This window comes from Myxocyprinus asiaticus, chromosome 16 (genome assembly GCF_019703515.2).
Source record: "Myxocyprinus asiaticus isolate MX2 ecotype Aquarium Trade chromosome 16, UBuf_Myxa_2, whole genome shotgun sequence".
Taxonomy (NCBI): Eukaryota; Metazoa; Chordata; class Actinopteri; order Cypriniformes; family Catostomidae; genus Myxocyprinus; species Myxocyprinus asiaticus.
In genome coordinates this window covers 1,192,492-1,216,232 of record NC_059359.1, presented here as the reverse complement: position 1 = coordinate 1,216,232, position 23,741 = coordinate 1,192,492, and the positions used below count along the sequence as shown (strand labels likewise).

The 23,741-nt window shown below is 38.9% G+C and overlaps 2 protein-coding genes across 2 annotated transcripts; both read left to right on the top strand.

Moving 5' to 3' along the window:
• LOC127454539 (transmembrane protease serine 6-like) lies at positions 1-11,412 on the top strand. Its single transcript, XM_051721838.1, has 9 exons — positions 1-322; positions 2,846-2,950; positions 4,028-4,162; positions 4,236-4,422; positions 4,537-4,715; positions 7,196-7,291; positions 7,417-7,559; positions 7,669-7,824; positions 11,203-11,412. The coding sequence occupies exons 1-9, from the start codon at positions 1-3 to the stop codon at positions 11,254-11,256; spliced, it is 1,377 nt and encodes a 458-aa protein (XP_051577798.1). The 3' UTR covers positions 11,257-11,412.
• Positions 11,413-12,946: 1,534 nt separating this feature from the next.
• LOC127453665 (persulfide dioxygenase ETHE1, mitochondrial-like) lies at positions 12,947-21,850 on the top strand. The gene is made up of 7 exons (XM_051720230.1): positions 12,947-13,173; positions 14,066-14,210; positions 14,485-14,633; positions 16,086-16,215; positions 19,068-19,157; positions 20,905-21,021; positions 21,320-21,850. The coding sequence occupies exons 1-7, from the start codon at positions 13,045-13,047 to the stop codon at positions 21,364-21,366; spliced, it is 807 nt and encodes a 268-aa protein (XP_051576190.1). The 5' UTR covers positions 12,947-13,044; the 3' UTR covers positions 21,367-21,850.
• Positions 21,851-23,741: the final 1,891 nt, after the last annotated feature.

Here is a 23,741-nt window from a genome sequence, read left to right as displayed (position 1 = left end):
ATGTGCCCTCAGACGCCAGCGCTCTCGCTGTGTGAAACAAGAAGTGACTCCATACTGATCTCTCGGTGTCTCCCGCACGTTCACTCAGATCAACACATCTCTCCTGCTTGTGTTGAGTTGCTGGGGGTTTCTGAATTACCCTTGTACACACTGTCAGCACTCATGCCCCATCTACACCGGGTATCCCCTCTTGCCCACCAACCTAACAGCAACTTGTTATCCCTCACTGACCTGAAAGACCTTTCAAAACAAGAACAGATCAACTCACAGGAGGGAGGCATTATCATTGCTGTTTCTAAGAACAACTCCAAAGATGAAACAGGTAAGAGATAGCTCACGAGCATCAGTAACCTTATAAATGCTGTTTTATTCTACATGGAGAGGGTCTCCTCATGGGGGCGGCCATGTTATGATCACATGACCAGCCGAATACTACTTGCTTAATCTCAGTAACTGCCCTGTTATTGGACACTTTCACTCATGGATTAAGTTACTCATGGCTGACTGTGAATAGTGAATTTCTACAATGGCATCGGTAACTGAAAACTATTGTGTTTGAATGATGCTGCATCCACACCACTAGATGTCAGCGTAAGTCCAAGATGACATAAACAAAAAATGACTAAGTGCACCTTTAAAATGAACTAGTGAATGTAAAAAAGTGATTAAAATGATGACAATTTATTAACAGGCCAAAATCTTGATATTGATTTTAAAAAAGTCCATGGGTACATTATATATATATATATATATATATATATATATACACACATACACACATACACACATTGTATACTGTACATACCAGGGTTATTATAGTTTTGGGTTGTTAATTTAGTTTTTTCTATATATTTTAGTTTTAGTATTTTAATGGCTGCTAAAGCATTTACTTGTATTATTTACATTTGTAAAATATTTTAATTTACACTGTAAATTAAATATATATATATATATATATATATATATATATATATATATATATATATATATATATATATATTTTTTTTTTTTTTTTTTTTTTTTTATGGTAAAATACAGGCAGCTATGGTTGCCAGAAATTTACCATAAAAAATACAGTGATCATGTTTCAGGCTTTATGGAATATATTTTGGATGCCTTTATATTTTACGGTTCACTACCGTTTATATTATTAAATTATATAAATTTGATATACTAACCGTCTGGTACTATAAAAGTCTACTTTTCACTTTAAAATATATTGTTAATCACCATAGTAACTACAAAAGTCCATCAAGAGTAACCCTTACTGGATCAGTAATTAATACATGTAGAGACACAAACACAAAACACCATCAGGGTAACACATGTGACACTAAAATAATGCAATAAACATCACCAAACTACAATAACCCTTTAAGCTCTAAAGATTTCCAGTTTCACTGGCATACCTAAAATTAAAGGCTTATAACTCGATTAAATAAACAAGGAGGGTCAAGTGTTTGGTATTTAATTATATAGATTATGATACATTCTGACAAACACAACAATGACTAAAGGTTTGCATAGCATGAAGACATGATTTTAGTAATGAGATTTCACTGAATGAGTTTCATTCTGTGTCATTTGAGTCATCATTGAGTCTGTGTCATGTATTTGGCGCCATCTCCTGGTGGTCATATGTAACATTGTGCTTCATGTGGATTATCTAATGATCTATACATCTGATTATCTTGTGTGTGGACTCGTTTGAAAGATAATCACCTCCTCTAAGTAATGGAATGTGATATTTTATGTTCTGTTTTTTTTAATTAAGTTATAAGCGAAAATGCAGCATATAATTAATACCATTGGTATAAAAAGTACTCAGAAATTATACTTGAGTGACAATTTTACTCAATTAAAAGTCCAAGTATCTAGCCAAAAACATACTTGAGTGAAATACGTGTGCTGAACCACATTATTTTAATTAGCAAAAACGTTGCCACATTTACGCGATGTTCGTTACATGTGAGAAGGCACTCATGAATTGTGATGTCAGAACATCCAGCCCCTTGAGACATAGAGAAAGATCAGAAACATTCAAAATAAGCTTTGAAGAAAGTTAATAATGCTGTTGGTTTTGTGAATGGTTTTCTGAGGTTTGCTGCCAAACCTTGCTGTTGGCCAGATGGGTAATTAATATTCAATCATTTTTATTATCATTATTATCATCATCAATTATCATTGCTGGTTTTATAGTTATTATTATAATTAATAGTTTCCCAACAACAATAATAATTCACCAAATAGGGAGAAGAAATTCATAGATATGATTTAAATATGATGGCAAGTGTAGAAATAAATGACATGTACACATTTAATTACAAAAGCTTTTATTTTCATATATATATATATATATATATATATATATATATATATATATATATATATATATATATATTTGCAACATGATAGACTAACGTGAAAGTCCGATTATTGTTTTTCACCGTAACTTTAACAATAGTTTACCGTAAAAGCATATGTATTCTCTTGTTAAAAATAATATACATTTTACCGTGAATTATACGGTAAAATCATTCTTCTTACATCTAAAAAAAAAATAATTTACCCTACAATTACATGTATTGTTTTGTTAAATATATTGTAATTTTTTACCGTATTTAACCAATTAATTTTTTCTTTACTGTTGCATTTTTACATTCTTTTACCATTAAAATTACAGACATTAAGTGTGTAGTTTCAGCTTTTTCAAGTCATGTCAGTTTTTATTTTTATTTCAGTTAATGAAAATGTTTTCATTTAGTTTTGATCAACAATCATAACACTGATACATACATAATTGAACTGAATGCATCAAATTCTGAAACGTTCTGTTTTATTATAGCGGAAACATCTGGCTTTAGATTCTTTTCATCATGTTCATCACGTCTGGTGTTAATCATGACTCTAATTCTCACAGTCATCATCACCGTCTGCATCGCCATCACAGGTACACAATGGGAGATTCACTCTAAAAACATATTTTGAATGTGAAAAAAATCAATATGAAATGATGGGTTAGGGTTAGGGTAACCATAACCCTAAACCTAAACTAACCCTAACCCTAACCCTAAACTAACCCTAAACCTAACTCTAACCTAACCTAACCCAACCCTAACCCTAGCCTAACCCTAACCTAACCCTAACCCTAAGTCTAACCTTAACTTTAACCCTAACCCTAAGCTAACCCTAACCCTAACACTAACATTAACCTAACCCTAACCCTAATCCTAACCTATCCTAACCTAACACTAACCCTAACCTAACCCAAACCTAACACTAACCCTAAACCTAACCTAACCAAACCCTACCTAACGCTAACCTAACCTAACCTAACCCTAACCCTAACACTGACCCTAAACCTAACCTAACCCTAACCTAACACTAAACCTAACCCTAACCTAACCTAACCCTAACCTAACACTAACCCTAACCTAACCCTAACCCTAACCTAACACTTAACCTAAACCTAACCTAACCAAACCCTACCTAACCCTAACCTAACCTAACCTAACCCTAACCCTAACACTGACCCTAAACCTAACCTAACCCTAACCCTAACCCTAACCTAACCTAACCTAACCTAACCTAACCCTAACCCTAACACTGACCCTAAACTTAACCTAACCCTAACCTAACCTAACCTAACCTAACCCTAACCCTAACACTGACCCTAAACTTAACCTAACCCTAACCTAACCTAACCTAACCTAACCCTAACCTAACCTAACCTAACCCTAACACTGACCCTAAACCTAACCTAACCCTAACCCTAACCTAACCTAACCTAACCCTAACCTAACCCTAACCCTAACACTGACCCTAAACCTAACCTAACCCTAACCCTAACCTAACCTAACCCTAACCCTAACACTGACCCTAAACTTAACCTAACCCTAACCTAACCTAACCTAACCCTAACCGCATGTATATGAATTAATCTTTTTTTTATGCAAATTATCTTTTTACAGTAATTAATGAATCATAACATGAAACAGACAGATAACATGATGCTTTTCCTCATTAGTGAAGTTCGTGTGTTTCCCAACCAATGCGCAAGAAATTGCCACACCTGCTGGTGGTGCACGGAACTGCACCGTCACACCAATGCCCTTCTATTCAGTGAAATATCCCGTTAATCACACAGTCAACGTTTCCTCAGGTATAATCAGTCTGTTTGACATAAACATGATGTTTGGACGGCTGAAATCTTTGTATTGTGTCTTTACCTGCAGAAAATCTCATAGATTGCTCCGCAGCAGTGAACGACACGTCTCGTGGGATGCGGATTATTGGTGGTACGGAGGCTGTGAAGGACCAGTGGGGGTGGCAGACCAGTTTACACTGGCAGGGCAAACACGTGTGTGGAGGGGCTATTGTGACCTCTCGATGGGTCATCACTGCCGCACACTGCTTTGTACAGTGAGGACCTAAACTTTAACATTATTCTTTAACTACATTATATTTTAACATTGCTATATCCTTCAGGAGATGCACGTCTTGTTTATACTCCATTCTTTATGTCTTATTTCTCAGATATAACATGATGACAGAGTATCAGTGGGTAGTTGTGATTGATACTGTCAGTCTATCAGATTTGACTCAAGGTAAACGCTACAAAATACTGAAAATATTCCCACACCCCCTTTACTCAGAGGTCACCAATGACTACGACCTTTGCCTGCTGCAGACCCAGTCGGAGATGGAGATGGGAGGTATGTTGTAAAAGTTTGTCATATCTGCCGCACCAATCAGAATTGCATTCTGTCTGTTTGAACGGCCCGACCGGGCAGAACAGAACAACACATAATATTATTAAAGGACTAGTTCACCCAAAAAGGAAAATGCAGTCATTGTTTACTCACCCCTGTGTTGTTATAACCCTATATGACTTTCTTTCTTTTTCTGAACACAAAATGTTGTGCTCAGTGATGTCATACAATGGCAGTTTATGGTGACCACCTCTTCAAGCTTCAAAAGAACACAAAAGTATAATTCAGAAGTCTAATAAATTATTCATGAGACTCATGATTGTTATGAAAGCATACGATAAGATTTGATGAGAAACAAACTGAAATCGAATGTGTTATTTAGTGAAAATGTTCACTGACCGTTGATCTCCTGTGTGCGTTCATGATAGGACACGAGAGCAACAGTTCACGCAGCCCCCTCACGTCATTGGGGCGTTCAAGTGAAAACTCGTTTTATCTAAAAACAGGTCCTCCACAGCGATAGTCACAACAGAACACAACACAGCTGCACAAAACAGAGAACAGAACTTACTAAACATGTCTGAAGAGTTTATAGTCGAAGAATTGATGCATTTCTATGCCCAGCCTTATTTTTAGAGGAGAGCTACAGGCAGCCACAATCACACCGTGTCCTAAACTGATGGCAAACGACGCGATAAAAGGTATATTTTCTATGGTAATCAGAGTTTTTGTCCTAACCAGCAGTGACGAGTGACAGTACATTCTATTGATCGCTTGTTTTCTATTTTCGGCAATGCACGAGTAACTCCGTCCGCTGTGAACTGGCACCAGTCCAAAAATGTTCACAAAAATAAGGCTGGGCATAGAAATGCATCAATTCTTCTACTACACACTCTTCAGACATGTTTAGTAAGTTCTGTTCTCTGTTTTGTGTGCAGCTGTGTTCTGTTGTCACTATCGCTGTGGAGGACCTGTTTTTAGATAAAACGAGTTTTCGCTTGAACGCCCCAATGTTGCAAGGGGCTGCGTGAACTGTTGCTCTCGTGTCCTATCATGAACTCGCACAGGAGATCAACGGTCAGTGAACATTTTCACTAAATAACACATTCGATTTCAGTTTGTTTCTCACCAAATCTTATCGTATGCTTTCATAACAATCATGAGTCTCATGAATAATTTATTAGACTTCTGAATTATACTTTTGTGTTCTTTTGAAGCTTGAAGAGGTGGTCACCATAAACTGCCATTGTATGACATCACTGAGCACAACATTTTATCATATAGAGATATAACAACACAGGGGTGAGTAAACAATGACTGAATTTTCATTTTTGAGTGAACTAATCCTTTAATTTTTTGCAATATAAATGTTGCTTGCATAAATGTATTCCATCAGAATACACAGTTACATCAGAATACATCAATTACTTGAATGTCCATCAATTGAGAAAGTTGCTTTCCCCCCCCATAATGGTGTAGTTACAGCATCTACCAGCAGGGGCTAACTGGAGCATGCTAACCAGCAAAGCTCTTAGACCACTTGGTCTTAAAGGGACAGCTCACATAAAAATGAAAATTCTCTCATCATTTACTCTCCCTCATGCCATCCCAGATGTGTATGACTTTCTTTCTTCTGCAGAACACAAATTAAGGTTTTTAGAAGAATATTTCAGCTCTGTTGGTCCATACAATGCAAGTGAATGGTTACCAGAACTATGAAGCTCCAGAAAGCACATAAAGGCAGCATAAAAGTACTCCAGTCAACTCCAGTGATTAAATACATGTCCTCAGAAGCTATATGATTGGTGTGGGTGTGAAACAGAACAATATTTAAGACTTTTTTTGCATTCTTCATGTGTATCGCCACTTATTGGACAGGGAGGAGAATTTATAGTAAAAATGGGTCTATTCCAAGGATATGTGCGGTGCCCTGTCCTGTCTGTGCGTTCTAGATTCGCTTTAATTTCACTTTTGTGTAATTCCAAATAGACCAAAAAGAGTCCCATCACAAAGCAGACAAAAACAGGTACACAGTGGACAGGTGCAATGTCAACGTTTTGTTCTCTTTGTTTATACTTTTATTTGTTTGTTTGTGGCTGAAGTGAAAAAGATGTGAGTTTGGATATTTTTAAGAGGACTGAAGAGTGAACCCTCAAAGAGTGGCCTTTTTATTGGCAGCAGAACATGGGCAAAGCAACACACAAATGATGTTTATTTCACTCTTTGTTTAGATGATCATAATTTGAAACATGTAATAATTAGTATTTTTATAATGTATTTTCATAGTTTAATATTGAAAGTCTGGGTCTGAAGGCTAAAACAGTCAAATCTATACATAAAACACATTTGAAAGTACCAAAAATAAATGATTTTTCTTTAAACCAGTTTTAAAGAAAAAGGTTTAAATCTCTCTAATTTAATGGGAAATGAAATGTCCTGAAGTTCCTTTGTGATTGAAAACAGATGTGTTGAATGTTGTTTAGATGGAGTGCGACCCGTGTGTTTACCACGTCTGAGAGAGTCCTTTCTGCCTGGTTCCTCGTGCTGGGTAACTGGTTGGGGTTACACTCATGAAGGGGGTGAGTGCAGATAATGTTTACAGTATTGTGAGGTGTTTAAATGCCTTCTATGCTCTCATTATGGTATGCTTCATCACCAATCCAATGCGTTTAGGGCTCAGTATACTGTTTACTCCCTCACACAGGGTCAGTTTCCACACATTTGAGACAGGCTCTGGTTCAGGTGATCGATCAGTCGATGTGCTCACAGCCGTTTGTGTACGGTGCCCTCCTCACTCCCAGAATGCTTTGTGCTGGCCTTATGGAGGGAGGTGTGGACTCTTGTCAGGTATCAATATCCAGGTGTTTCACACTAAACTTTTGGTGCAAACTTGTGTCCTTTTGACATCAGAGGTCGGTTAGTTTGGTTGGTGTGTAAGTGGTTGAATGTTTGTCAGGGTGACAGTGGTGGTCCTCTGGTGTGTAAAACTGCGGAGGGTGATTGGAGGTTGGCGGGCGTGGTGAGTTGGGGAGAAGGCTGTGGAAGACCCAACAAACCAGGCGTTTACACTCGGACCACTCAACTTTTGCAATGGATTGATCAATACATCAATGTATGTGAGAAAACAACATCAACAAAATAATAATTGTTAACCCTTGTGTTCTGTTCATATTGGAGTAACACTCATACTGTTTCCGAACAAAACTGTCTGGAACAGTCTTCGTGTAATCTGTCTTTTCCAAAATACGTGATAACACATTTATTTACATATTTGGTTTGTCACACCTCTAAACTAACTATTTCATAGATATAAACACCTTTTTGCATTTTGGTGAGGACTTTAGGGATTTAGAACTCCATTAGCTCCACTTAACTTTTTTTTTACCTTCAATTCATTAAAAAAGCAAAGTTGAAAATGTATGCAAAGACTGCTATGTGTCATGCATTAGGAGTGTCTGCCGCCATCTGCTGGAAAAAACATGACAGAGATTTGACAATTTCATTGCAATGATAAGTATAGCCTGTAGGTGGCCACAGTGTTCCCCTTATTGTTGAATGGTGTCTGTAATCCACTGCTGTAACTTAAATTATTGACATTATCACATGTTATACATTTAGACATATTTAGGTATAATACAAGACAATTATTTGTCAAAGTGTAGCTTTTTTTTTTTAAGCCACAATATTCAGTTTTTGCAATAATGCCCAGGGTTGGTAAGGTTACTTTTAAAATGTATTCCACTACAGATTACAGAATACATGCTGTAAAATGTCATTTGTAACGTATTCCGTTAGATTACTCAAGGTCACTAATGTAATCTCAATACTTTGGATTACTTCTTCAGCACTGGCAGATTTTTTAATAACATGTGAAAAAACATCTGCCAGTACAGAAAGAAAAAATACACTTATATCAAAACTACATTTTCTGAAAAAGCCTAAATATCTTATGCAAAGTGAATTTATCTTGTTTTAAACTTTTTTTTTTTTTTTTTCAGATATTTATTACAGGAAAAAAAAAAAATCTCAGTGAAAATAAAAAATCAGCAGTATATCTTTGCCCTAATATCTTACTGGAGAAAAAAATATCTGTATGATACTAGGTAAATATCTGTATGATCGAGTGTGGATTTTCTTTATAAAAATATATATATATAATCATGGCTGGTAACATGCATGTAAAAGGGCTAGAAATAGCATTTTAGCTTAGCATAAAGCTAAATGTTCACATGACATTTTACACAAGGTTAAATTTTTCTGCTGCTCCAAAATAACTTCAAAACCACACAGAGTGTACACAACAGAGATAGCAACCTCCACGTTTTAACATTGGAGAGAGCGTAACGGTCAACTAGTGTGTTACGACAGTAAGTCACTGTTTGCGGATACCATTCAAATGAATGGGGAGAGCCGTAAACTGACACCTACCTTTCACAAAATTATCCGTGACTTCTCTTATAAAACAACAATTTTATCGTAGTAAACTCCACACATAGTTCATTCCAAAAGGATTGTTCAGTGTAAAACATGTTGAAGATTAGCGTACAGGTGGTCAGTTCAGCGTTATCAAGCGTCTCCTCCATGAACATCCACCATTCCAACATTTCACTCATAACAGTGTAAAAGCGCCCTCTGTCTGCTCGTATGAATGTAACACATCATAAGAAAGTGTTTCACGGCTGTTCATGCGCTCCTTGGATCACATAGTTTATACGGATAAATGTTTTCCAACTTAATAGACTAAATATTAAATGAAACAAATGACAAGTAATCTCTTCAGTAATCAAAATCATTTTTGAATGTATCTGTATTCTGATTTCCAACTATTTAAATTGTAGCTGTAGTGGAATACAGTTACTAATATTTTGTATTTTAAATACTTATTCCCGTTACATGTATTCCGTTACTCCCCAACCCTGATAACCACATGTAGTGCTCAATGTACAGTCAAACCTGACCATGGTGTTACAAAGAGAAGACTTAGAAAAATTATTTTATCTATCAATTATTTTGCAAACATCATTTAATAAGCTCAGAGCTTTGAGAAAATGGTTTTACATGAGAATATAAATGTTTCCAAAACAAACAAAAGAAAAATTGCAATATTTTGCCTGGGAGGGTAAACTCTTCCCAAAGTGGGGTCAAACGTTTAGTTTTTGTGTGTTTTTGTGTTTGTCCAGGATCATTACGATTACGATTCTCCCCAATTTGGCATGCCCAATTCCCAGTGTGCTTTAATTCCTCGTGGTGGCGCAGTGACACCTCAGTCCGGATGGCGGAGTCACTGAGCACACCCTGGATTCGAACTCGCAACTCCAGGGGTGTTAGTTGGCGTCTGTGGCCACCTAAACTTAATGGAATCTTTTTAGTATTTCGTTTTCGTTTTTTGTTTTTTTGCATTTAAGTGGTTAAAACAGGAAATGTCACAATGACCCAGACCACTCCGATGAAGGATGCCATTTTTATATAGTATATAAAAAAAGGGATCAAATTGGACAAAAGTGCCAGAACAGAACATAAGGGTTAAGGGAATGTTCATGGTTGAGCTCCATTCACAACATCTGTGGTATTGATTACCACTGAAAAAAATGTTTGACTGTAAAACATGAGACTGGTGTGATACAATTGCTTACTTTGACACAAGTTCAAAACTCGTGTCAAGACCATTTAAAGCCAGTACACATGGTAACTTCTGCATAATATGCACAAGGATACCAAAAAAGGGACTGTTTATACAGTCAAAAATCCAAAGGGTTCAGTGGTCCCACCTCAAAATGGAAGATTTAGACAACTTTACAGCTCAAATATAACACATTTTGTTCAGAAAAATTCTTAGAAGTACTTTAACAGGTAGCCTGGGTAGCTCAGCGAGTATTGACGCTGACTATCACCCCTGGAGTCACGAGTGCGAATCCAGGGTGTGCTGAGTGACTCCAGCCAGGTCTCCTAAGCAACCAAATTGGCCCGGTTGCTAGGGAGGGTAGAGTCACATGGGGTAACCTCCTCGTGGTCGTGATTAGTGGTTCTCTCTCTCAATGGGGCGTGTGGTAAGTTGTGTGTGGATCGTGGAGAGTAGCATGAGCCTCCACATGCTGCGAGTCTCCGCGGTGTCATGCACAACGAGTCACGTGATAAGATGCGCGGATTGACGGTCTCAGAAGCGGAGGCAACTGAGATTCATCCTCCGCCACCCGGATTGAGGTGAGTAACCGCACCACCACGAGGACCTACTAAGTAGTGGGAATTGGGCATTCCAAATTGGGGAGAAAAGGGGATAAAAAAAAAAGTATGTTAACAAAAGTATGAGCTGCACATTTTTGCTTTAATGCCTCACATAGACTTTCAAAAAAACATGTCACAAATGTTGTTAATAAGGCTAAACTTGTTTTGAACACAGAACTTTCCTTTAATTCTTAATCCATAAAAAGTCCATACTCAAGTCTATAAATCCAATATCCATTCACATTTATTTATTTTTCTTTTATTTCAGGAAGAAAATGAAGAGGCAGTCTCGATTGTTCCCACACAGGATAGTGGATTTTGAAAAACAGTGTCATTCAGTATTTTGTTTTTAAATAACTGATTGCATGAAACTTGTAATATGATCTGAACTAAACGTTCAGTGTACGTGCAGACCTGCACATGATGACTTTAATAGCTCTGACATGAGTCACAGAGGTGCAACAAAAGGCAGTGTCTGTTGGGTAAATACATCAATAAAAAAATTATAATACTGTGCAAGAGTCATAATGAATGTGAAATGAATGTGTGAAGTCATTTGTTCATGTACATATGTACTTGTGATAATGTTGAGTTCGTGGGCAATGGAGGAGTCAGGAGACAACGAAACAGGTTCAAGGTCAGTTTTTTTAATAATAGGCACACACTCGACTGTAACCATCAACTAACATAAAAACTCGTAGATTCAATGGAACACTCTCAGAATCACTGGTCACTCTCTCTTGTGCCTTCTGGTCAATCTCTCTCCCATACTGACGCTCTGGTCTCCCTCCACCACTATAATGAGAGACAGGTGTTAGAATAATTACAGCCCAGGTGATGAGCCTAAACTGTTTTCCCTCTCCTGCAGACAGACACATGACCACGCCCCCCCATGCAACATACCTCCACCACCGACTCAGGCTGGGGCAACATCTGGCCTGCCTACTCCCCCCCCCCCCCATTTGTCCATGCCAATTCTCTCGAAGGGAACCTCGATTAACAGCAGAGGGCGCAATGGTGCTTTTGGGGTGGCTGGTGGATTCACTAACTGGCATTCGTGGCACGACGCACACCATTTGCGTACGCCGCCGTAAATGGGCGGCCGTGCTTCCCGAAGCTCAGGGATCTGAAAAGCTGTTGACTCTGCTCCGGGCTACGACCAACCCGTTGCTGAATGGCCTTCTTCAGATGGTTGTAATTAAGGAGGATAGTGGCGAGGAGTTGCTGTGCCACTAGCTGCGCCTCCCCGGAGAGTAAGGGCAATAGGCGGGCCGCCCACTGGTCGGGAGGCCACATCCATACCTCCACGGGTCGTCATCCGGCCCCATCTTCATCAGGGCCACAGGTGGGATGGCCTCCAGGGAGGTCGCAGCGCCAGCCCCCTCTCTGGCAATCAGGCTCCAGAGCACCTGCCTGGTCCTCTGCTTGTGCCTGGAGCAGGACTTGGAAACGCAGTTCCTGCTTCAGGCGTACCTCCATGAGGGCTTGATGCTGATTGTGCTGGATGCTGGCGAGGGTCTTGAAGACTTCGCCCAGAGGTAGGGACTCCATAACGGTGTTCTCCTCCAAAGCTGGGTTTTCAGCACCACTGTGATAATGTTGAGTTCATGGGCAGTGGAGGAGTCAGGAGACAACGAAACAGGTTCAAGGTCAGTTTTTTCAATGATAGGCACACACTCGACAGTAACCGTCAACTAACATAAAAACTCGTAGATTCAATGGAACACTCTCTAAATCACTGGTCACTCTCTCTTGTGCCTTCTGGTCACTCTCTCTCCCACTCTGACGCTCTGGCCCTCCTCCATTACTATAGCCTAATGAGAGACATGTGTTAGAGTAATTACAGCCCAGGTGAGGAGCCTAAACCTCTTTCTCTCTCCCAGACAGACACATGAGCACGCCGCCGCCCCATGCCACAGTACTATATAAAGCTATCGCATGCATGATTACGTCACATCTGTATAAGCTCTAACAACGCGTAAACAGAAGAGTGATTGACAGCTGCGTGTTTATTGTCGTCTTCACAATCACACAGTGATCTTATCAGACCTCAGGTTACTGTCACCATACCGGTTTAAGGCGGAGAACTAGTCGTGCACAGAGAAGTGAAATGAGTGCAGTCGTGTTATTGAACAAACTGAAGCCAGCCGTGAGTGTCACACTCCGGTCATGGAGCACCAGAATCTCTCACATTCATCCAAGTCCCCGCCGATTCTACAGTGGACTGCTGTTCAGACAGGTGAGAGAACTCATGGAAATGCTCTGGAAATGCAATTTAAGCATTTATGCTCGTTTTAGGTTTGTATTCATTTAACATGAGTGGGACAAGTGCATGGTTTTGTGTGTTTATTTATTTAGTTAATGTTCAGCTCTTTCAGGGTACGGAACTGTATGAAGGTAAAATAGTGCCTATAAATAGTTTTGAGTGCACAGAAGGTTTTGTAAAGGTGTAAATCAAGTTGCAAGAATAAGTAGAAAATATTAGCAATACTTTAATGCTTTGCATAAGTGTAATTCATGTGCTGTGAATCTGTAATTTTATATTAACACAAAGTAAATGTGGTCTGTATTCTTCTGAATTCCTTTTTTTTCCCCTGCTTACACTTTTGGCACTGTTTTTACACCTAAACATTGCCAAAATGTAACTGTGCTCTCTTTCTTTAAATTAAATGACACTTGCTTTGATATTTTATTATGTAATTGCAGTGACATTCAGAGAGATGTTGTTTATGCCTAATAATCCAAAAATATATTTTTGGGACATATGACATTCAGTCAGTTCAGCACTTAAAATGTGTTTACCAGCTCTAATTCCTCTTACAGTAATGTAACATTGTAACCAGTGTTATTGTTAATACAGTTATTGTTACTACTAGTGCTTTGATGATCTGCACAAAATAGCTAATAATAGTTTTATTGTAGTAACAGTAACTTAATAGTATTTTGTGGGGAACTCTGATCACTGTGGTAGGTTTAGTGGCATGTGGCAAGAACACTGATACATTGTAACAATAGTTTGCAGTTTGTTGATGAAGTGAGACATGAATGGAATGCTGTTACGGTATACACAACACATTTAGCTGACTTACTCTGACTGTACTGTACTGATATTGGTGTTGATGTTCCTGTAGTTGTTTGAAGCTGAAAGCAGCACATACACATACCTGCTGGCCGATACAGACACCAGAGAGGCCGTACTCATCGATCCTGTACTAGAAACAGTGGACAGAGACCTGAAGCTCATCAATGAACTGGGCCTTAAACTTACAGTGGCCGGTAAACATTTCCTTTTATTCTCTGAGCTTGTAAAAAGGCTCATACCTGTAGCATGAGGAATCTAATTTAACTTGGTCTTTTGAGATAAGCTTTTACTGGACTGTAAAAAATACTGTAACTTTCAGAGCTCAAAACTTCCTACCTAGTGCAGAAAGATTTCAATCACATTAAATTCAGACTGCGCACTCATTTAATTTCAGTCATTTATTTTTTTAATGGAAACAATTCTTCATTCTCAACATTAAAGTGAGTTTGTCTGATCTGTCTGTTCCAGCGAATACTCACTGTCATGCGGATCACATCACTGGCACTGGACGGCTGAAGAAGAATGTGTTTGGATTGAAGAGTGCCATTTCCAAACACAGCGGAGCCAATGCAGACATACTGCTCTCTGACGGAGACCAAATCATTTTCGGAAAACATGTATGAAGTATTGCCAAAGTATTAGATACATTTGGAATTAAATTTTGGGATAGATTGTAATGAGTTCTCTCATCATGTTTGAATGTTTAAAAGAATATTTCCAGGTTAAATAAGTGCTGTTGAGAGAGTTTAACCCTTTAAGATCGGATGAGCCCGCGAAAAAAAATAATCGTCAAAATATTAATATCTACAGTCTTGACCAACACAAAATAGGTATCATTTGAGCTTAGAAGCTCTATTTTACAATGCATGTAGGCATTATGACCAAAACTGAACAAGTGCTTTGAAATTTGCAGACAAATCAGAAGTGTCCCGTTTTGATTTTGCACTGTTCGTATTATTGTAATTAGTGAAAATATCAAACTGATCAAATAGTAATGTGTCATATGTTGTTGGAAAGCTCTCAAAGAGTAGAATACAACCAGCCTATTTGTTTTACTCACAGACAAAAATATAGTGAGTAATAGCTAAGTATATGTCTTTGACAATTATGTTGGTGTTGCTTATATGCCGTGTTTTCGCTTAAAACATCATGAAAAATAAACAGAACATAAAATATCACATACTATTACTTAGAGGAGGTGATTATCTTTCAAATAAGTCCACACACAAGGTAATCAGATGCATAGATCATTAGATAATCCACATGAAGCACAATGTTACATATGACCACCAGGAGATGGCGCCAAATACATGACACAGACTCAATGATGACTCAAATGACACAGAATGAAACTCATTCTGTGAAATCTCATTACTAAAATCATGTCTGCATGCTATGCAAACCTTTAGTCATTGTTGTGTTTGTATGTGTAATTAGTTCTTATATACAATTATTATGTTTTATTTGTTTGGAGAGGCTTTTGGACACTTGGAGAAGTTTTTGGACACTATGATAATTATATTTTTAATGCTATAACCTTTGATTGCTTTGTTGTATCAACACAACATTTGTCTCAGATACAGTTGACATGATTGGAAACAAAAGAAAAGCAGTTTTTTGGAGCCACCTTACGTCATTGTCAATTAAGAAAAATAATAATAAAAAACTTTTTGGGCTCAATCTTTTTCCTGCAGTTTCTTAGGCTGAGAGTCGCAGAATGTGTCATAATCTATATCATTAAAAAATTGGAAAAGTTTTCTTTACAATGACACCAAACACTTGACCCTCCTTGTTTTTTTTTTTTTGTTTTTTTTTTTTGACAATTTATAAGCTTTTAATTTTGAGAATGCCACTGAAACAGGAAATCTTCATAAACACCTTTAGAACTTAAAGGGTTAAGGTGTGTTTTACCCGCATATACATTCACAGTTTTTTCATGCTAGAGTTCATCTATTTTATTGATAGTATGATATTTTACAGCATTGTCATTGGCTGGTCAGTTATTTAATGATTAAAGTGCTGATAGTCTGATCACTCTTATCTACTCCTCAACCTTTGATCTGTTTCAGTGTCTGATGGTGCGCGAGACCCCGGGACACACAGATGGATGTGTGACGTACATCACTGGAGATCTATGTATGGCGTTCACTGGTGATGCACTCCTCATACGGGGCTGCGGGCGGACAGACTTTCAGCAAGGTGATGATTATTAGGATTATAATAACACTTTTAACCAAATATTTTGACTGAATATATCTATCATTGTGTAGTTGACAGGGCTGAAAAAAAAAAAAAAAAAAAAAAATATATATATATATATATATATATATATATATATATATATATATATATATATATATATATATATATTTATCTTGATAAATGATAGATGTTTGAAAAACATGCAACATTGGCTGATCAAAGCATCAGACACAGAACAACAATACCCGGACTCAGTTATTATTATTCTTGGAGGTTTTAACAAAGCAAATCTCACACGTGAACTGCCCAAATACAAACAGCACATCACATGCTCCACCAGAGACAGGAACATACTGGTCATTGCTACACAACAATAAAGGATGCATATCGCTCTAGAGCAGCTTTGGGACTCTCTGATCACTGTCTGGTTCATCTTCTTCCGACCTACTGACAGAATCTAAAATCAGCTAAACCTGTAGTAAGGACTGTAAAGGGATGGACCAATGAAGCATAGCGGAAACTACAAGCCTGCTTTGATTGTACGGATTGGAGTGTTTTTGAGGCTGCAGCCACAGACCTGGATGAGCTCACAGATACTGTTACATCATATATCAGTTTCTGTGAGGATATGTGCATTCCTACTAGGACTTATTTAAAGTTCAACAACGACAAACCATAGTTTACAGCTTTGTCAGGCCAAAGAGGATGCTTACAGAGATGGATATAAAATTTTGTACAATCAGGCCAGAAACACACTGACTAAGGAAATCAGAGTGGCTAAAAGAAGATACTCTGAGAAGCTGAAAAACTCATTTTCAGCTAACGACCCTGCATCAGTGTGGAGTGGCATGAAACAACTTACGAATTACAGGACTCCTACCCCCAACCCTGTGATAGACCAACAACTGGCTGATGACCTGAATGTGTTCTACTGCAGATTTGAAAGGCCCAATCTCACACCCCACACCTGCACTGACCTTCACTTCACACAAACACCAACACCTCCTGCAACCCCCCTCCTCCCCCCTCCTGCTACTCAACCTGCGCTTAAGATCTGTGAAGATGATGTGAGCTGTGTCTTTTGAAAACAAAGGATAAGGAAAGCACAGGGCCCAGATGGTGTTTCACCCCTGTGTCTTAGATCCTGTGCTAACCAGCTGCCCCCCATCTTCACACTGATTTTCAACAAATCACTGGAGCAGTGTGAAGTTCCATGCTGCTTAAAAAAAAAAAAAATCACAGGACTTAATGACTACAGACCTGTCACCCTGATGTCTGTGGTCATGAAATCATTTGAGAGACTGGTGTTGGCCCACCTGAAGAACATAACTGGACCCTTTCTAGATCCACTTCAATTTGCTTATTGAGCAAACAGGTCTGTGGATGATGCAGTCAACATGGGATTGCATCATATCCTGCAACATCTGGACAGACCGGGGACATATGCAAGGATCCTTTTTGTGGACTTCAGTTTGGCTTTCAACACCATCATCCCAGCTATACTCCAGAATAAATTACACCAACTCTCTGTTCCCATGTCTATCTGTCAGTGGATTACCAGCTTTCTGACAGACAGGCAGCAGCTTGTGAGACAGGGGAAACTCACTTCCAGCACCTGTACAATCAGCACTGGTGCCCCCCAGGGATGTGTGCTCTCCCCACTACTCTTCTCCCTCTACACCAACAATTGCATCGCCAAGGACCCCTCTGTCAAGCTCCTGAAGTTTGCAGATGACACCACTGTCATCGGCCTCATCCGAGATGACGATGAGTCTGCATACAGAAGGGAGGTTGAACAGCTGGCTGTCTGGTCCAGTCAAAACAACCTGGAACAGTGGATATGATTGTGGACTTTAGGAGGAACACCCCAACACTCGGGTTGGTCATAGCCCGGAGCAGAGTCGACAGCTGTTCAGATCCCTGAGCTTCGGGAATGGTGATCCCCCTCACCATTCTAAATAGCACTGTGGCATCAGTGGAGTCATTCAGGTTCCTGGGCACTACCATCTCACAGGACCTGAAGTGGGAGACACACATTGACTCCACTGTGAAAAAGGCCCAGCAGAGGTTGTACTTCCTTCGCCAGCTGAGGAAGTTCAACCTGCCACAGGCGCTGCTGATACAGTTCTACTCAGCAGTCATTGAGTCTGTCCTCTGCACTTCAATAACTGTCTGGTTTGGTTCAGCTACGAAATCAGACATCAGAAGACTACAAAGGACAGTTCGGACCTCTGAGAGGATTATTGGTTGCCCCCTGCTCTCCCTTCAAGAACTGTACACTTCCAGAGTGAGGAAAAAGGCTGGAAAAATCACTCTGGACCCCACTCACCCTGCCCACTACATTTTTGAACAAGGAATTTGTCAGCCTTCTGGCCGACGCTTCAGAGCTCTGAGCACCAGAACTGTCAGGCACAGGAACAGTTTTTTCCCTCGTGCTATCCATCTCATGAACAGTTAAAACTGCCCCATTGAGCAATAACTATGTGCAATTCACAGTCTAGTCTTTTTATATTTATCCAACCTCCTCTGCCATTACATTCCCTTGCACTGTATATAACAGATTTGTATTTAGATTTGCACTATGTATGTATGTATGTATGTGTGTGTGTGTCTGTGTGTATGTGTGTATGTATGTAAAGAAAAGTCATATAGGGTTATAACAACATAAGGGTGAGTAAACAATAACTGAATTTTCATTTTTGGGTGAACTAATCCTTTAAGTCAACTGAAAAGGCAGAAACAATCCCTTTTTTATGCATGCTCCTCCATGTGTTTGTCTTTGTTTTTGTAATACTCCAAATGTCCACATGATGGCTATACAGTGAAGCTTTTCATCTTATGTGTTTCAGGGTGTCCAAAGAGACTGTACGAGTCTGTTCATAAGAGGATTTTCACGCTACCTGGACATTGTTTCATCTATCCCGCACATGACTACAAGGGTATGAAGCTATACTATTACTGAAGCTATAAACTAGGAGAGGCCGTATGTTACTGGGATTTTACCCCAAGTCAGGTCAACTTAGGGAGTGCCTAAAATCCCTTTTACCTGGTGAAATCATTGTAACTTCACCTCCAGTAGCTTTCCATTAAGTCATATAGTTTATTAGCCTAACTGCTGGCTATTTATGGTTCTCAAACAACTTGGCACATTTATATAGAATATGCAATCACAAGTGTGTCTGTGTGTTTTTGTGTGTGTGTGTGTGTGTGTGTGTGTCTGTGTGTGTTTGTTTGTGTTTTGTGTGTGTGTGTGTGTCTGTCTGTGTGTGTGTGTATGTGTGTCTGTGCGTGTTTGTGTGTGTCTGTGTGTGTGTGTGTTTGTGTGTGTGTCTGTGTGTGTGTCTGTGTGTGTGTGTGTGTGTGTGTGTGTGTGTGTGTGTGTGTGAGTGTGTGTGTGTGTGTGTGTGAGTGTGTGTGTGTGTGAGTGTGTGTGTGTGAGTGTGTGTGGGGGGGGGGCAGGTTTAAGTGGTTTACGAGGACATTTTTTTTAGGTTATAAACTGGTAATTACAAGGGTATTATGCTATAAATGTGGTTTATGAGGACATTTCTAGTGTCCCCATAATTCAAATCACTTCAAATCATATTAAACGATGTTTTATTGAAAATGTAAAAATGCAGAAAGTTTTTTGTGAGGGTTAGGTTTAGGGGTAGGGTTAGGGTTAGGGGATAGAATCTATAGTTCATACAGTATAAAAATCATTATGTCTATGGAGAGTCCTCATAATGATAGCTGCACCAACATGTGTGTGTGTGTGTGTGTGAATGTGTGTGTGTGTGTGAGGGTTAGGTTTAGGGGTAGGGTTAGGGTTAGGGGATAGAATCTATAGTTTGTACAGTATAAAAATCATTATGTCTATGGAGAGTCCTCATAATGATAGCTGCACCAACGTGTGTGTGTGTGTGTGAGTGTGTGCGTGCGTGCGTGCGTGCGTGCGTGTGTGTGTGTGTGTGTGTGAGGGTTAGGTTTAGGGGTAGGGTTAGGGTTAGGGGATAGAATCTATAGTTTGTACAGTATAAAAATCATTATGTCTATGGAGAGTCCTCATAATGATAGCTGCACCAACATGAGTGTGTGTGTGTGTGAGTGTGTGCGTGCGTGCGTGTGTGTCTGTGTCTGTATGTGTGTGTGTCTGTGTGTGTGTGTGTCTGTGTCTGTATGTGTGTGTGTCTGTGTGTGTGTGTGTGTGTGTCTGTGTGTCTGTGTGAGTGTGTGTGTGTGTCTGTGTGAGCGTGTGTCTGTTTGTTTGTGTCTGTGTGTGTGTGAGTGTGTGTGTCTATGTGTCTGTGTGCCTGTGTGCGTGTCTGTGTGTGCGTGTCTGTGTGTGTGTGTGTGTGTGTGTGTGTCTGTCTCTGTGTGTGTGTGTGTGTGTGTGTGTGTGTGTGTGTGTGTGTGTCTGTCTCTCTGTGTGTGTGTGTGTGTGTGTGTGTGTGTGTCTGTATGAGTGTGTGTATTTGTGTGTGTGTGTGTGTGTGTGTGTGTGTCTGTCTCTGTGTGTGTGTGTTTGTGTCTGTGTGTGTGTGAGTGTGTGTGTATGTGTGTCTTTGTGCCTGTGTGCATGTGTGTGTGTGTGTGTGTGTCTGTGTGTCTGTGTGTGTTTATCTGCATCTTACAAGGACTTTGAATGCAATTGTGTCTTTTCTATATGATTTATTTCGCTGTTTGGATGTCGTCTGCTCACTGAAGGTCAGACAGTGTCCACTGTTGATGAAGAGAGGAAATTCAACCCTCGTCTGACCAAAACAATGGATGAGTTTGAGAAAATCATGAACAATCTGAATCTACCCAACCCCAAAAAAATAGGTAGAGTACAGATTTATACAACAGTTGAATGAAGTGTCACTTGATAAAAGATTGATGAATGTGTTTATCTTTAGAGGTAATTGCTGGATGAGTGATGACATGTTGTATCTGTTAGTGAGTCAAGGTGCGGCTTATTACTCATTTTAAGAGCGTTCTGAAGCGGGAAAAGCTTCATTTTCTTGATAATGAGGGGTTTCTTCTTTTAGAGGGACTTTTTAGTGGGGTTTGCCACTAAACTATTTACTCTTGCTCATTTGAACAAATCTTTAGCCTTATGTTTTCACTATTTTTCCCACAGATATTTCAGTGCCTGCAAACTTGGTGTGCGGACTTCACGATGTTTGAACATTATGAAGAAATCCAGTGTGACAAGCATAGCTTTTTTTAAGAAGACAAATTAATTTTATGTTGTGTATAGAGACAGAAATTGCCTTTAAACTTCATGCAGTGATTGTAATTGCAGTAATGAACCCATCTGAATCAGGGTAAGTAGAAAAGAATGTCAACATTACTGAAATATCAAACTGTGCTGTTTTATTTCTGGTCTCTAGTAATTCTTGTCCACTTTGACATAAAAATATTTCTGGATTGCATAACAAATATGCCATATATCATACTTAGATCAGGCAAATGACAAAATATCTCATGGGTTGCATTAAACAAATGCTTTATCAGAAATCACTGAAATGCTTCAGATAATTGTAAGTCCAAACAAAATGGTAAATGCTTGTGTAATTTGCCATATTAAAACTTCTATTACATGTAATGACAGATTTTGTATGAAAACTATGAAATAATATATAATTCTGTTTTTAATAAAAGTGTTTGGTCAAACCACAGTTGCCTCTTCTTTTTGACATTTTTGAAGTCTCTTAAACCAGCTGAGCACAAATAAACAGCTGAATAACATGCTCGTTTTTGACAAATAGCTTCACTGTCAGGACAGACTAGAAAAACGACTCACTTTGCAAGTGAAATCACTTGAGAGTTCATGCACAGCTTGCATCTCCCAACTTCAAAACACAAAGCCATTTGCATTAGTATATCAGTTCAGATTTCCTTTGCTTTCATATCCTTGTGATAACTTTATCTTTGTCTGATAAACCCGAGCACACTACATGTACTGTATGTAGAGAGTATAAAAAAGTGTGCAATAGAGCGCAACAGCAGAGTCGCAGATTTTAAAAATCCCATTATTTTTTCTCCAGAGAGAAATTAGTTTTTGAAACTAGTTTGAAAACAGTGATTATTTTGACAGTTTCGTTTGGTGCCACTAGGGGTGCTGCAATTACACACTTCACAATGGAGTTTTGTGCTGTTATCTGCAGTATATTACAGCACTACAGTATCATTAGCCAACATGCCGGAGGAGTCTCAGTGCCCTTTATGAGGGAACTCAATGCCAGGAAGTCAACAGATGTGCTTCAGCAGGAAAACATCAATGCTGCAAGTTTTTCTTGTCTTTTCTTGACAGTAGCCCGTGAATGCTAATCATAGACACAATGTATTCTGTAGCCCACTGAACCAAAACAACTAACATATAGGCACTAATGCCCTCACTTGACAGTTGCCAGTTTATGTTATCTTTCTGCAACCAGGCATAAATTATTTATGTCACTGACACTGTCTAGAGTACTGGAGGAAAGAGGGTGCACAAAAGAGCTGCCAGTTGTCCATTCAGAGCAAGAATATACTGCATTCCTCCATCTGTTCACTGTTTTGTCTGTGCTATATTTTATCATTGTCTTTCTGTTTGTGTGGCACTGTGGTGTGTAATGTTCATTCACACATGACTGTGGGTCCCCCCTCGTGCTTTAGAAGGAATGCTGAGAGTGTCAGAAATGTTTGGCTTCACCAGTCACACTGTCCATGTTGCCCATTGGTGGAAGGTGCCCCAGGATGTGCCTGACAGTTTAACGAGGCCCTAACCTTAAACCTACCTCTAAACTTACCCTGGTGGAGTCAGTTAGGCTGATCAACCTGTCAGGCACAACCTGTGGCTCCTTGCATATATCGGTGTCCTTGTCAAGTCCTCAGAAGTAAACTGAGTCTATTTACTTTTTTAAATACTTTGTGAACCATTCATCAGTGCGTGATATTTCAAAGAATACTAATATTTGTCCTTGTAAACTTTCGTTGAAAAGTAATAACTTTCTCTGCCTCTAAAACAACTTTCCTTTTTGTCTGATGTCACCAAGCCCTCTTATTTTTTAACCCCTCCTCTCTGACCACCTGTCACTTTAAGTCACCTAATCAATTCCTGACAGATGAAATCAAGCCCCGCCCTGCTTTCCCCCCATGTCATATCACGTTGAATATCATGTAGTTTCATATTGACTGTCTTATTAAAAATGTAAATATATAATGATAATATTCAAACGATAATATTCCAAATGTAAACATATAACAATAACGAGTATAGTAATGATTTTCAAGCAACCTAGCACAATTTAAAAGCATTATTATACTACATCTCCAACATATAGGCTACTGTTACCTTTTTTCTACATTTAATTAAAGTCTTTCTTGCAAGTCGCTGTTGGTCATGTTTAGAACGCTCTCGGGAGGTTATTTCCAGTCATGATAGTGCAGCTCCTATCTACTTGAATGGGGAAACACCGAAATCTCTGAAACGGTTGGTCAAGATTACTATCAAAGAACATGTTTCAAATCAGCAATAAAATATGACAGTATTGGTATCATAAATTGGGATACTTTAT